Source organism: Schistocerca gregaria, chromosome X (genome assembly GCF_023897955.1).
Source record: "Schistocerca gregaria isolate iqSchGreg1 chromosome X, iqSchGreg1.2, whole genome shotgun sequence".
Lineage (NCBI taxonomy): Eukaryota > Metazoa > Arthropoda > Insecta > Orthoptera > Acrididae > Schistocerca > Schistocerca gregaria.
In genome coordinates, this window is record NC_064931.1 from 509976655 (window position 1) to 509992287 (window position 15633).

General features: G+C 39.8%; 1 protein-coding gene across 2 annotated transcripts in view; it reads left to right on the forward strand.

Annotated features, from left to right (window-relative positions):
* LOC126299362 (uncharacterized) overlaps positions 1-15633 on the forward strand; it is a 71712-nt gene that overhangs the window by 52431 nt on the left and 3648 nt on the right. Inside the window, exon 5 of one of the 2 annotated variants that reach the window (XM_049991222.1) lies at positions 4378-4575. The exons of the other annotated variant lie outside the window; for it this stretch is intronic. Coding sequence (XP_049847179.1) covers positions 4378-4568 — 191 coding nt within the window. The 3' untranslated portion in view covers positions 4569-4575. Of the gene's footprint in view, positions 1-4377; positions 4576-15633 lie in introns of those variants that run through there. 2 annotated transcript variants of the gene reach the window in all.

The window sequence follows — 15633 nt, forward strand, 5'->3', positions numbered from 1 at the left end:
TATGGAATCCAAACTGATCTTCCCCGAGGTCGGCTTCTACTAGTTTTTCCATTCGTCTGTAAAGGACTCGCGTTAGTATTTTGCAGCTGTGACTTATTAAACTGATAGTTCGGTAATTTTCACATCTGTCAACACCTGCTTTCTTTGGGATTGGAATTATTATATTATTCTTGAAGTCTGAGGGTATTTTGCCTCTCATACATCTTGCTCACCAGATGGTAGAGTTTTGTCATGACTGGCTCTCCCAAGGTCGTCAGTAGTTCCAATGGAATGTTGTCTACTCCAGGGGCCTTGTTTCGACTCGGGTCTTTCAGTGCTCTGTCAAACTCTTCACGCAGTATCGTATCTCCCATTTCATCTTTATCTATATCCTCTTCCATTTCCATAATATTGTCCTTAAGTACATTGCCCTTGTATAGACCCTCTATATACTCCTTCCACCTTTCTGCTTTCCCTTCTTTGCTTAGAACTGGGTTTCCATCTGAGCTCTTAATATTCATACAAGTGGTCCTCTTTTCTCCAAAGGTCCCTTTAATTTTCCTGTAGGCAGTATCTATCTTACCCCTAGTGAGATAAGCCTCTACATCCTTACATTTGTCCTCTAGCCATCCCTGCGTAGCCATTTTACACTTCCTGACGATGTCATTTTTGAGATGTTTGTATTCCTTTTTGCCTGCTTCATTTACTGCATTTTTATATTTTCTCCTTTCATCAATTAAATTCAATATTTCTTCTGTTACCCAAGGATTTCTACTAGCCCTCGTCTTTTTACCTACTTGATCCTCTGCTGCCTTCACTACTTCATCCCTCAAAGCTACCCATTCTTCTTCTATTGTATTTCTTTCCCCCATTCCTGTCAATTGCTCCCTTATGCTCTTCTTGAAACTCCGTACAACCTCTGGTTCTTTTAGTTTATCCAGGTCCCATCTCCTTAAATTCCCACCTTTTTGCAGTTTCTTCAGTTTTAATCTACAGGTCATAACCAACAGATTGTGGTCAGAGTCCACATCTGCCCCTGGAAATGTCTTAAAATTTAAAACCTGGTTCCTAAATCTCTGTCGTACCATTATATAATCTATCTGAAACCTGTCAGTATCTCCAGGCTTCTTCCATGTATACAGCCTTCTTTTATGATTCTTGAACCAAGTGTTACCTATGATTAAGTTGTGCTCTGTGCAAAATTCTATCAGGCGGCTTCCTCTTTCATTTCTTTGCCCCAGTCCATATTCACCTACTACGTTTCCTTCTCTCCCTTTTCCTACTACCGAATTCCAGTCACCCATGACTGTGAAATTTTCGTCACCCTTCACTATCTGAATAATTTCTTTTATTTGATCATATATTTCTCAATTTCTTCGTCATCTGCAGAGCTAGTTGGCATATAAACTTGTGCTACTGTAGTAGGTGTGGGCTTCGTATCTATCTTGGCCACAATAATGCGTTCACTATGTTGTTTGTAGTAGCTTACCCGCATTCCTATTTTCCTATTCATTATTAAGCCTACTCCTGCATTACCCCTATTTGATTTTGTGTTTATAACCCTGTAGTCACCTGACCAGAAGTCTTGTTCCTCCTGCCACCGAACTTCACTAATTCCCACTATATCTAACTTTAACCTATCCATTTCCCTTTTTAAATTTTCTAATGTACCTGCCCGATTAAGGGATCTGACATTCCACGCTCCGACCCGTAGAACGCCAGTTTTCTTTCTCCTGATAACGACATCCTCTTGAGTAGTCCCCACCCGGAGATCCGAATGGGGGACTATTTTACCTCCGGAATATTTTACCCAAGAGGATGCCATCATCATTTAATCATACAGTAAACCTGCATGCCCTCGGGAAAAATTACGGCTGTAGTTTCCCCTTGCTTTCAGCCGTTCGCAGTACCAGCACAGCAAGGCTGTTTTGGTTATTGTTACAAGGTCAGATCAGTCAATCATCCAGACTGTTGCCCCTGCAACTACTGAAAAGGCTTCTGCCCCTCTTCAGGAACCACACGTTTGTCTGGCCTCTCAACAGATACCCCTCCGTTGTGGTTATAACCAAATAATGAGAGGACTTTAGCATTGAACACACTTCTAATCTGAAATTTTTCCCCAAGTTTGTTGATATTTGTTTGTTTTGGCCTTAAGGAAAGTCCATCACAGCAAGTTCAACATCCTCTTGCATTTCCCTTTTGAACATTTCCTAATTCCTAATATAATCTGTCCATTTCACACCTTCCGTTATTCTCCAAATATATATTTCATAAACTTCTAACCATTTCACCTTCCTCTATTGCAGTGTTCGTGTTTTGGCACCATACTGCCATTCTGGGCAACCAACACTCCATGCAGACATCTCGATAATATTTTGCATTTGTTCATTTTATTGGCCATAGAAAATGTTCCCCTCTGTGCCATAACATTACGTTTCCAATAGTTATTCTTGTGTTTATTTCTTGATTACATGTTGTGTTACTGGTTGTTATGGATTCTAAGTACCTGAAGTTATCTGCTTGATCCACTAACTCCTCTTAAATTTTCACTTTCTTCTTTCTCTATTGCCTTGTAAAAATGATCCCCTTCATCATTTCTACATTTATTGAATATTGTATAAAGAAAGGTTATTTCTTTTCATATATGCTTCCTGTAAATGCAGTTCATAATGAAGAGAGACCTCTGACCAATTATGTAGTCACTTACCTTATTAATACAAGAAAAGTTGTTTAAATCGTGGAGTTTGCCAGACACACTTCAGTCACAAGTTTGCTTACTGAATCAGTAAAGGCTTTTTAAAAATATATATTGCCTTTAAAAAAATGTTGGTGGAAAAATGTCACTTCCATACACTCTAATCTTCTGTAGTTCTTATTGTGCACTGTTACTGTTTTGCTAGGGGATGTGGCTGATAATAATGTACTTAATGCGTCCTCTTTTAAGAGACTGCATGTTTTTTGTCAGAAGTAGTATCACAATATGTTGAAATCTTTTAACTTAGGGTGAGAGTTTCAGTGAATTGATTGTGATGTGTCATGAATGTTTAGTGCTGTACTTCACCAAAGTAAAACTTTTTGATCATAAACCTTCAGACTATGGTAAAAGTCAGTCTTGTTGTAGTATCTTGTGCAGATTTAAGAGAGCCCCTGTGAAATTTGGAATGAAAGGGGACAGTTAGCGCTAGCTTGCAGCATAGTGTCTGGCATGCTCAGATGGCCCAAGTGGAATTGTGCTGCTGACTACAGGCAGGTGAGCTCTGATATGGTAATGCTTGTCATTACTTCAACAGCAGGACTGTTTCTTTTAAAATGTCTTTCCTCTGCTCTCAGCTTTCTCTTTGTAGGCAGATGGTGCCATTAATGTAAGTGCACATTTTTGGATGTTGTTGTTTGTTGTTGTATTTGTTGTTGTTGTTGTTGTTTCTGTTGTTTTGGAATGTCAGATGCTTTTTGATTTTCAGTTTATTAGTAATGCTTTCCTGTTGGTTGTTACCTGATGATAAGAAACTGAAAAATTCCAACTCTTCAAAAATTATTCTTGAGAGGTTTGAGTGGTCCTTTTACCCTGAACAAGTAACAAGTAACTTCCTATGTTTCTATGCAAGTTGACAGTGAGAAAGTGTAAATCATAAAGCACTATTAAATTACAAGGAGACAGAATGGTGAGCCAGTACTGACTTTGAGGAGATGAAATTTCAGATACTTCCAATAGAAACACTTGAAAGTAGAAAATACTATTTCTGGTTTTTGAAACTTCTCTGTCCGTGCCTCAGGGAGGAAAGAGGGGTTGGTTAGGGAAGGCTGGCAAGGAGAAGCAGTGCACTGGGACCACAGAATGGAGGAAACCCACTTTTGTCACAATGAGGGGTCTCTGGACAGTATTTGAAATTTCGTCCAGTGAAAGCAAGTTCTGGCCACCAGTTTTGTCTCCTCGTAATTTGATAGCTTTCTCAGTTGTGTTTTCCTTTTGATAAAAGTTATATGATAGAACAGTAATTCATATTCAATTAGCCAATCTCATTATCAATTACTATAAAATTTGTCTGGTGTTTAAAAAGCTATATTAGTACTGAGGGGTGTGAGTTGGCTGCATTTTATATTAGAAAACTTCAGAGTTGCAAAAAAAGCAGCTACTCAATGAGGAAAGCTTATCTGCCAACCTTTACAAAACCATTTGCTTAACAGTGCAGTGTACTGAATCATATTTCATGTAATTGTAACTCTGTGGAGAGAGATTGCCTTTGTTTGGAAGTATATTCTGTGGAAATTTTCAGTTGCTTTCATATATAGATAGTGTTTGCACTGTGTGTTCAAACAAAACTTATCACGTGTGATTGAAGTGCATGTCATTTGTTGCTTGTGCTTTTGTGTTATGTAATGTCGTTGTGATTAATGTAGAACAAGGACACCGAGATCCCAACAACCCTTCTGCGCCCCATCCCGGTGAGAAGCTGTTTAAGGATGAAGAACTTGTCAACCTCATAGATCCTATTCTCGGCATGGATGACCTAAACAATGATGGATTCATTGACTACCCAGAGTTTGTGCAGGCACAGCAGAAGTCCACATCAGGAACTGGTCGTCATTAGGTCACAGGTAGTGGTTGTAAGAACTGTTTCTGATTCTTTTCCCCTCACATTATTAGTATGAATTGTGTAAGTGCTATGGTAATTGTTTTTGTATTTTACTTGCTTTCATTTGTTACCTCATGTTACCAGGTACTGGTTTGATTGTTATGTATTGTGATGTGCTGTTGGCAAAAATATAAGATTTTAATTTTGTTTTATGAAGGTTGATAGAACTATTTACGCACATATTTCTTAATTAATCTGCTTTGATACATATAGACTTTGATTCAGTCACTCCAATATTTGAATGAGCTTCCTGTTCCACCTCTGGAACAGTTATTATTACATGCGAATTATATTGCTGTTGTGGGGTACTGTACCTTAAATTTGTTTATAGGCAGTTTCTAGAATAAACTCTGCCCTCTTGCACCAAAGTTGTAAACTGCATTAGTGGAATTTAATGTCATTAGTGTGCTACTTTTATAAGATTATCCAATTCCATAGTCACTGTAGTCTCACTCTACGAAAACCATGGATTTTTCACTGTGCATACTGTTTTTATAAACTAGCTTAAAGCAACACAGGAACCTGACTGGTAGTTTCTCCCTAGAGGCCAGTGTGTGTTTGCAATAATACACACATCAAAAATAGTTTTGCATCACCCCATTCCCAGAACTCCTGAAGATAGATGTTGACTGTGGATATTGTATTACAGACACAGTCCCTTTGACTGTTCAGAAATGTCACTAAACTCGCCCAAAGATGTAAACAACCATGCATCAGCAGTGCCGATTACAACGATGCCTAGACAGTCAGTACCGCAGTTCAATCATGTCCACATTGTTACTTGTGCCAGGAAGGACTCTCAACGAGGGAAGTGCATCTCTGAGTGAACCAAAGCTATTTTGTTCGGACATGGAGGAGATACAGAGGTCGCCCAAGGGCTACTACTGCAGTGGATGACCGCTACCTGCAGATTATGGCTCAGAGGAACCCTGACAGTAATGCCACCATGTTGAATGATGCTTTTCGTGCAACCACAGGACATCATGTTACAACTCAAACTGTGTGCGATAGGCTGCATGATGTGCAACTTCACTCCCGATGTCCATGGCGACGTCCATCTTTGCAACCATGACACCATGCACCATGGTAAAGGTGAGCCCAATAACATGCCGAATGTAGCACTCAGGATTGGCATCACATTCTCTTCATCGATGTGTATCGCATATGCCTTCAACCAGACAATCGTCGGAAACGTGTTTGAAGGCAACTCGGTCAGGCTGAATGCCTTAGACACACTGTCCATCGAGTGCAGCAAGGTGGAGGTTCCCTGCTGTTTTGGGGTGGCATTATGTGGGGCCAATGTACGCCGCTGGTGATCGTGGAAGGCGCCGTAAATGCATCACGATACGTGAATGCCATCCTCCGACCATTAGTGCAACCATATTGGCAGCATATTGGTGAGGCATTCGTCTACATGGATGACAATTTGTGCCCCCCTCGTGCACATCTTGTGAATGACTTCCTTCAGGATAATGACATCGCTTGAGTAGAGTGGCCAGCATGTTCTCCAGACATGAACCCTATTGAACATGCCTGGGATAGATGAAAAGGACTGTTTATGGACAATGTGACCCACCAACCACTCTGAGGGCTCTACACTGCATCACCATTGAGGAGTGGGACAATCTGGACCAACAGTGCCTTGATGAACTTGTGGATGGTATGCCACGACAAATACAGGCATGCATCAATGCAAGAGGACGTTCTACTGGGTATTAGAGGTACTGGTGTGTACAGCAATCTGGACCACCATCTCTGAAGGTCTCGTATGGTGGTACAACATGCACTGTGTGGTTTTCATGAGCAATAAAAAGGGCGGAAATGACGTTTATGTTGATCTCTATTCCAATTTTCTGTACAGGTTCTAAAACTCTCGGAACATAGGTGATGAAAAACATTTTTGATGTGTGTACGTGATATACAAGCATTCATGAAAGTGAAAGATTAATAATGTCTATGGTAATGTCATTTTTGTGGATTGTTCAGAAATCTCATGCCCAGTGATAGCATTTATACTATAGATGTTGATGACAGTTATCTGAAACATAGCAAATAAGGTCATTTTTATTTCACTAATTTATAATTTTATTCCTTTATGAGAAAAAAAATTGCTGCTTTGTTGTCCTACTTTGATATAAAATTTTCTTTGATATCTAAATTTATATACACAATTTACAGAATTGTCCACATCTGGTATGATTATAAACCTATTCCAAATACATTGTGTGGTTAGATCTTCTTGCATTGTAGATACACATACTCGATTTGCACTTTTTTAGATTACATTCTCTGGAATGTAAAGTATTAATAATAAATGGAACAGTTAAGTTTCATTCTACATCCAGAATTCCATTTAATTCTAGCTCTTTCAGTATGTCCTAGTGCAATACTGTATGGGGTGACTGTCTCCATTTCAAATTTGTTTTGAGAAGCACTACAAAGTAATTGACATTATTGCTATTACTTTGACAAGTTTCTAAATTTGTCACAAATTTGATAAATGTTAAGATTTTTGTTTCCATTCTTAGAACTGTTTGTATTATTTCACTACACATGGGCTGTGGGCAAAACATAAGTACTCGGATGTGAAAGAGTAAAGGTAATATTTTGTACATTTGCACACTACAAAACTTTTAAAGCACAGTTATTATGTGGGGTGTGTGTAATTAATGTCACAATTTTTTGAGAGAAGAGAAGGATCTAGTTAAAGTTATTATTTTGACTTCTTTATAGGAGTAAATAGTGTTACAAGCTATTGAAAGAAATACAGATGACCAAAAATGTGAAATAAAGAAAAGAAGCTATCCCTGTATTGCCTTAGAGAATTTGAAGTCAGTATATGATGATACTCAGCATACATTATTTAAGTGAGAATAAAATGCTTTTTTATCAGTGCTAGATTAGATTTATCACTTTCACTTTTCCTGTGTCATATAATTTCATTATGTGTAGTGTAGTGTCTGCAGGTCTTTTTAAGCATACCGTACAGTGTGCTCTTCAAAACTGCAAAGCACAATTAAAAGCAGATTCGTTTGTAAACCGAGGTATATACCAGTTTTTAAGTGGTATTATAAGAATATTTGGAGCTAGAGGAGTCCTAGTAACCAATCGTGAGACCTGCCAAGATACCCAAACAGAACAAATATTTAATACACTTTGACTGTTCTAAAGAAACATTTTGTGTGCCTGGAGTATGCAAAGCATCAGGCATCCTTTACATTAATAGTATGTTATCTGCTACATCTTGCATTGCATGCAACTGCTTTTGTATGCTTACAGTGTTTGAAAATCCAGGCATATGGTAGTGTGTTTCTGTTATTTTCTATGTTTATGAGCTTATGTATTGGAATGAATCTTTTTAAAGGTGTGGTTCAGTTTAATTTGTAGCAGTGAGTTGTGCCTCAGTTTAATGGTGAGCAGTGTTGCATTTTTGTTCATCATATTAATTTTACTGTATATACAATAGATCACTATGAATAGTGTCTTTACAAGACATTATTTGAAGAGTGAGTGAGTGAGTGAGAGAGAGAGAGAGAGAGAGAGAGAGAGAGAGAGAGAGAGCGGGGGGGTCTATTATTATTTATCTTCCATTCATAAAATTATAATTTGTAACAACTGTTGACGTACTATTGCCAATACAGTGAAAATGTTGCATACATAATGATGTAACTAAAAAATGCTTTTCACAGCAACAAAGAAGAATGGTGTATTCCCAATTGTTTATTATCTTCACATGAATTTGAAAGCTGCTGAATGTGCTTGTGAAACTGTAAATTGGATTTGACCATAATGGGACAATTAATGTATTTATAGTCATAAAATGGTTTTATTCTGCACAAAATGAACAAAGAAAAAAAATTATATATTGCTCATACACCTCAACAATGTAATCAAGATTTTCCATACAGCACTGCCAGCAACGTGAAAGATCTACATGAACACAAACTGTTTGTGGAAAAAATAATCCTTCATTGTACCTTCCATCTGTAAACAAATCAGCAATGAGAGTGATAAAGTCATGGCACATGTGCTTAATTTACCCAGTGATACATGCAAATGCAGTACCATTTTCCTGTAATGCTGACAGTATATAAGCTAATTTTCTGATAGTGCCTATTGCAACACATATGATAGTGCCCTAAATAATATTGTGCGATGGGGTATTAATTCATTTTCACTTACAGGTTCAGAAGAGCCAACAATATTTGTTGCAATCTAAATAATTTTTACATAAACAAAAGGGGGATCATTGCTTTTAGCTGCAACGGGACATTAAGCAAAAATGTGTGGATTGGCCGTGAGGCTTACCGAGATAGTCTGTGCAGTTGCGATACACTGCGTCCCGGATGGCGCAGTGGTTACCTCACCTGCCTAGTTAGCAGAAGATCCTGGGTTTGAATTGCAGTCCGGTACAGATTTTCACTCGTCGCCAGTGATTATGGTTATGTCCCGTTGCAGCTGAAAGCAGTGATCCCACTTCTGTTTACATGTAGTGTTTAAAAGCTGCGGGATCTGCATGGTGTCTGCTCTTTTGAAGAAACAAACACCACACATTCATATAATATGAGAGGTGTTTGAAAAGTCCATGTAAAGTCAGAGATGGCACCACTGACATGTATAGAGGTCATGTTTAGTTAGTAGCATCTTTGGAAAGAATGCAAACCAAGTTTCAACCATATTGGTCTATTTCTTTGTGTGTGGGATTCGTGTTGTGACTCAAGGAAGATGAGTGACTGTCAAAAAATGGACGAAAAAGAATTTCGTGTGGTGATTAAACATTACTTTATGAAAGGCAAAATGCCTAAGGAGAATAAAGAGAAGCTTGATAAACACTACAGTGACTCTGCACCTTCGATTAGAACAGTTTATAAGTGGTTTCAAAATTTTTGGAGTGGCCAAATGGGTACAAGTGATGCTCAACTTTCTGGACGCCCTGTGGAGGTTACGACTCCAGAAATCATTGATAAAATCCATGATATGTTGATGGATGACAGATAAGTTAAGGCTGTGGGCATCTCACGATTGCTCACACTTGACCAATAACGGAATCATGTGTGAAGCGTTGCAAGGATGGTTTGCAGCTGTTCAGGAAGAATCCGCAGGACTTTAAGTGTCGTTTTGTAAATGTGGATGAAACATGGATACATTACTATACTCCTGAAACCAAACAACAATCTTAACAATGGGTTACCAAGGGAGAATCTGCACAAAAGAAGCCGAATATCATTCCTACGCCTAGAAATATTATGGTGACTGTCTTTTGTGATTCACAAAGATTAATCCTCAACGACTATCTGGAAAAGGGTAAAACTATTACAGGTGCATATTATTCATGGTTATTGGACCGTTTGAAAGCTGAGGTGCAAGGAAAATGCCAGCAATTTGACCGCAAAAAAGTCCTTTTCCATCACGACACTGCACCAGCACACACCTCAGCAGTTGTGGTCGCAAAATTGATGGAAATAGGATTCCATCTCATTTCACATCCCTCCTATTCTTCAGACTTGGCTCCCTCAGGGTACTATGTGTTCCCCAATTTGAAACAATGGCTAACTGAACAGAGATTTTATTCAAACGAGGTGGTGATTGCAGCAACTAATAGTTATTTGCAGACTTGGACAATTCCTATTATTCAGAAGGGATCAACAAATTAGAACAGCATTAGATGAAGTGTGCAAGTCTAAAAGGAGACTATATTTAAAAAATAAAAAAGGCTTACCCCAAACACGTAAGTAGTTTTTATTTTTGCATGGACTTTTCAAATGCCCCTCGTAATGTTTGTTTTCTTTTCTTGCATGTGTCTAATGACAAGTGTTGTGCACAGGTTTTACAGAAGCCCTGGTAATACGAAGTGAATCCAGAAAGTCAGTTAAGTTTGGTAATAAAAACAAAATTAATACAGATACAGAAAAACTATAAACTGAAAAAAAAATACAAATCTGAAACAATCGTTCTACATCTCTTTCACCACTTTGTAGGCACAAGTTCTTGTATGCTTTACTCATAAACATAATTACCTGTGTTGTCAACCATCCAGTGACATGTTCTTTGAGGTTATCATCGTTGCTGAATTACTGACCACCAACAAACACTTTCAGGGGCAAAAAGGGATTGAAGTCACTAGTTACATGGTTAGGGCTGTATGGAGGTTGGTCAGACTGGTTCCAACCAAAGTTGTGTAAGAGTTTTCATGTCTTGTTTGCTGTTGAGGTAGGATTTTGTCATAAATCAAAACAACATTGTTTGTGAGCTTTCTGTAGCACGTATTTTGTAGTGTGGGACGCAGTTTCAGAAGCATCTCACAGTAAACATACGCTATGATTGTTTCACCAGAAAAAATGCCCTGGTAGAATACTGTATCTATCCCAAAAGAGTATCCAAATGACTTTTCGAGGTGTCAAGATTTGCTTGGCTTTAGTCTTTACTGGTGATGCAGTGTGCCTCCATTCGACTGATTGTCCTTTCATTTGAGGGGTTTCATAAGTGACACCAGTCTCATCCTCAGTCACTATCTTGCTTTTTTTGTAACCTGTGAAAGTCAAGAATCCTGCTCACACACTATGTCCTTAAGTTGCTCTGGAGAGTTTTTGGCACCCAGTGAGCATGCAATTTTGAAAAATTCAGTCTTTCAGAAACAATTTTGTGAAGGAGTGATTTTTGAAATTTGTGGAAAGTTCTGAGGAAAATCAGATTCTGTAAACTTAAAGTTTTCCTTGTATTCTTAAACTCTACAAACCAATTCTTCGTTAACAAACATGGGTGTCCACATCATTCATCATCACACTCTTGGTTACATCCTTCATTGAATTGTCAGATCCATATCCTCACCATTGAAATTCTCATTGCATTTTATCTATAAATTATGAAAAGCTGTTGACAAAGATTGACTAATTTATTGTTCTTCACATTCAGAAAATGGATTAGATGTAATCTCACAAGCTGCATGATTTGCAACAACTTAACCATTATAAACAAGCGGATACAGCTTAAACAACACACTCAGAACTCAAAATGGTGTCATCTTTCTTCATCTGGACTCGAAGCGACTACTGCACATGCACCGGACTTGGATTATAGCACTGCTGCGGAAAGAAATACAAACAGAAATTACTTTCTGGACATACATCCTATGTTCTTTTGTATTGGGTGCCACTAGGAAATTTGTACAGGCACAACAAAGGAAATTTTAAATCTTAACTTGTACTGATGTTGCTACTGCTGTTGTCGTCTTGGCTTTTACATTGGTACTTTACCAAATTATTATACTGTGTGAAGCACTCAATGAAACTAATTGTTAATGTTTCACACTCCGTGAATTAAGCAGTTGTGCTGCCATCTCTACCACAAAAGAGGTCCTTACATTTCCATATTTTGCTTTTCACTCAACTTCTTGTCTGTCCTCTTGGGGACACCACCTTTTCGTAGGCACCTTTAGTGCTGGGGCAGTGGGGTGAGGGAAGTGGGGGAAGGGGAGGAGTGGAGTAGGTTGTGTGCCTCAATGATTCTGAGGGCAATACTGGCAGTAGCATAGCTACTGGCAGGGAACCCAAGCCAGACAGGCCTCAGCAGAGGGGCCTGACAAAGAGTGTCCCCCAACATAGGAAAGGGAGAGCTGTGTTTTTTCCCAGGGGCTCCACTAGTGATGGTTGTGTATGTCCAGTGCTGCCAGGCCTGTTCTACCATAAACTGTAGGTATACTTCAAGCACCATTGTTAGGTGTGCCAGCAGAATGTGTGTTTCTCAGCGAGCAACCTCTGGAGCACCTGAGACCTCCCAGTTGTGTAAGGTTCGCTCAGGCACGAGAGGCTCTTTCTGGGTCCACTTTCATTTCCATAGAAGCTTGGAGAGTGACTTCAATTCACATCTATTCCTGATGGGACAGGTGTCCTGTCAGGTAGTACCTATACCCACCCAACAAAGGGAGCTCAATTGGTCAGTCTGCTGCAGAAGTTGTCTTAGAATTACAGTAACAGTGCAATATCTGCCATAATACTTTCATTGTAATCAAGAGAGCAGAGGGAACCTTTGAGAAGGTATTCCCTGTCTATGTTCACAAGGCATTGGAGGTTCTTAAAAGTGTTAAACAGCTGCAGTGGAAGTTCTCACTCCAGTTAAGATCACAATATTTTCTTTATGTCTTCCTCTTCATGATCCAGTGGGTGAAGATGCACTGACAGGTCCTTTCTGGGCACTTTTCTACCCATTCCTGCTGGTGAGTGACCTCAGTGGACACAACGTGCTTTAGTGCTTGGCTATCACTTGCTGAAGAGGTCAAATTATCGAGCACCTCATCCATTCAGGTCAGATGACACACTTTCACACAGCTATAGGGTCATCATCAGCTATTGACCTTTGTACTTGCTTCCTAGCGGTAGCAGACTCAGTTCAGTGGGAAGTGGGCACAGGTTTGCATTCCAAGTGCCAATTCCCGGTGTGGATTACTCTGATGACAGTGGTCAACAGGAGACCACAAAGATAAGATGGTTCAAAAGATAAATTGGTTGTGATATGGTCAGCAGGTCATCTGTGAACAACAGGATTGTGTCCAGGAGTTGTGTACCATATCACCTGTGTGATCCAACAGGCTGCCACAGATTCCATTCTCCAGTCTATCGGCCATCTAAAATCCTCAGATGACTTCCTATCTCTTGTTGAAATGACAGATGTCACTCAGCAGCCAGAGCCATGCGCGTAGCTTTGTGAAAATTCAAACACCATCCAACTACAGAAAACCTTGTGCTTTTAGGTCTGTGAGAGCATAAGCGAGCTGAGTGATAAAAGAATGGAAGAGGAACTCCTGGAAGGAATTCGTGACTTCCATTAGTTTATCCACTTGGTGGACACACCTAAAGACATGGCTCAGGTGTAAGCTGAACACTTTTTTTACCATCACTGCATCTTGCAAACAAAGTGTGGCATTTCAGGTGTTCCGTAGGACTGTGGAGATGAGGAGGCTATGCACCTTTTGTAATGAGGTAGTCTATAGTCTTTAACTGTGTCCTGGAGCCGAAGGCTAGCTCCTATCTTATTTCAGTGAGATGACGTGGAAGGAGGCTATGTTAATTCCGTTATGGAAACCAGGCAAGGATTGTACCAACCCTGATAGTTACCGGAGTGTAGCCTTTACCAGTTGTATTAAGACTCCGGAGCACATGGTCAGTGCCGCCTCATGTGGTTCCTTGACTCCAGAGGTCACTTGTGCTGCTTCCAGTGTGGTTTCAGGTCCTTGAGAACATAAATCTACTGGAGACAGTGGTACAGGATTCCTTCTTATGCCTGAACCATCCGCTTTATGCATTTTTTGACCTTTTAATAGTGTAAGATACCACTTGGAGGAACAACATAATTTGTAATTTCATGAGTGGGGCCTACGTGGACATCTACTATTTCTTGTCCAATCCTTCCTCAAGGACCGGTGCTTTCATTACCACATTGGTGATGCATTATCTGAGTACAGTGTTCATCAGAATGGGTTCCCCAAAGGCAGTGTCACTCTGTTTGCAGTCACTATCAATGGTGTGTCCTCCACAGTCAGGAGCACTGTTAATCGCTCTTCATTTGTGAATGACTTTACAATTTTCTGCTCTTCCTCTGATCTTCAAATGAAATGAGTAATTAACAGCTGACTGTCAGGAGGCTGGAAGCTTGGACCAATAAAACTGGTTTTAGGTTCTTACTAGAGACAACTATGTATGTCAATTTTAACCATGCTTGTCAAAGTTATAACCAGCCATAGTTCACAGTGGGGGACAATATTTTACATTTTGGGCCTACCATTTGACTTGAAATTAAGCTGACTCCCACACTTGAAAGACGTGTGAACAAAGGGCTTCAAAGCATTGAATATTTTGAAATGCCTCAGCGGAAAGGTGTAGGGAGCTGACAGGTTCTGTCTCTTGCAGTTCTGTAGGGCATTTCTCAGATGACAGTTGGATTATGGCAGCATGGTTTTATGGATCAGCCTATATTTCCTACCTCAAGATCTTAGATGATGGCTACCATGAGGACATTTGGATATTAACTGGAGCCTTTTGGACCTGGCCAGTTTGGTCTGTGTACAGAGGCTGGGTGAACCACCACTCAAGATTCAGATCCACCTCCTCCTGGCTCGATAAGCCCTGAAAATATCGGCCTCAGTCATTGGTATTTAGTGTGGTGATTTACCTCAACTTTGAGCAGCTGTTCAGGAATTGGCCCCATGCGACCAAGTCATTCGAGATACCTGCTACTAACTGTCTCAAGGCTCTGAACATGTAACACCTCTGAATGCACAGGCAGGGATGGAACAAATGCTGCCTTGGCATCATCAGAGGCCGAAAATGATTTAAAATTTGACTCAGTACATGTAAACTTGTACTCCAGATTATGTTTTACAACTCTTGTTTTCTCACATTTTAAGTGCATACCACACTTTTATTGGTGGTTATATGGATAGATCCCAGCAAGAGCATGCCCTTGGTTACTCAGCTGTTTTCCATGATAGCATTTTCAAAATGCACCTCGGGGAACAATTTACAAATTTTGATGCAGAGTTATGTGGCATAATGATGCCTTGAGTGGATTCATAGGCATCACAGTACTAGGTCTCTCATCTGTTCTGACTTGCTCAATGCACTACAAGCAGTCAGCCAAATGTATCTGGTAAACCAGTTCATTCAGCTCACCCATTACTCCTTACAGCAGCTCCAAAACTGTGGCAAGGAGGTGGTTTTGTGCTGGGTACTTGGATGTATAGAGATAAAAGGAAATGACAAACAAGCCAAAGAAGCATGTCAGTATGGTGCTGTACATCATTTTGCTGTTCCCTAGCATGGCACAGTCTTGATGTCTAACAGATGAATTGTGTGTGAGTCGGAAACCAAATGATTGGAGGTGGCAGAAAACAAACTGCAGTCACTCAAATTGAGCACATGAACTTGGCGGACTTCATGCCAGACTCACTGATGGAAGTGTTGGTCACCAGACTGCGCATAGAGTGTAGCCTTTAACACAGTTTCCGATTTTGGCAGGAGGATCCACC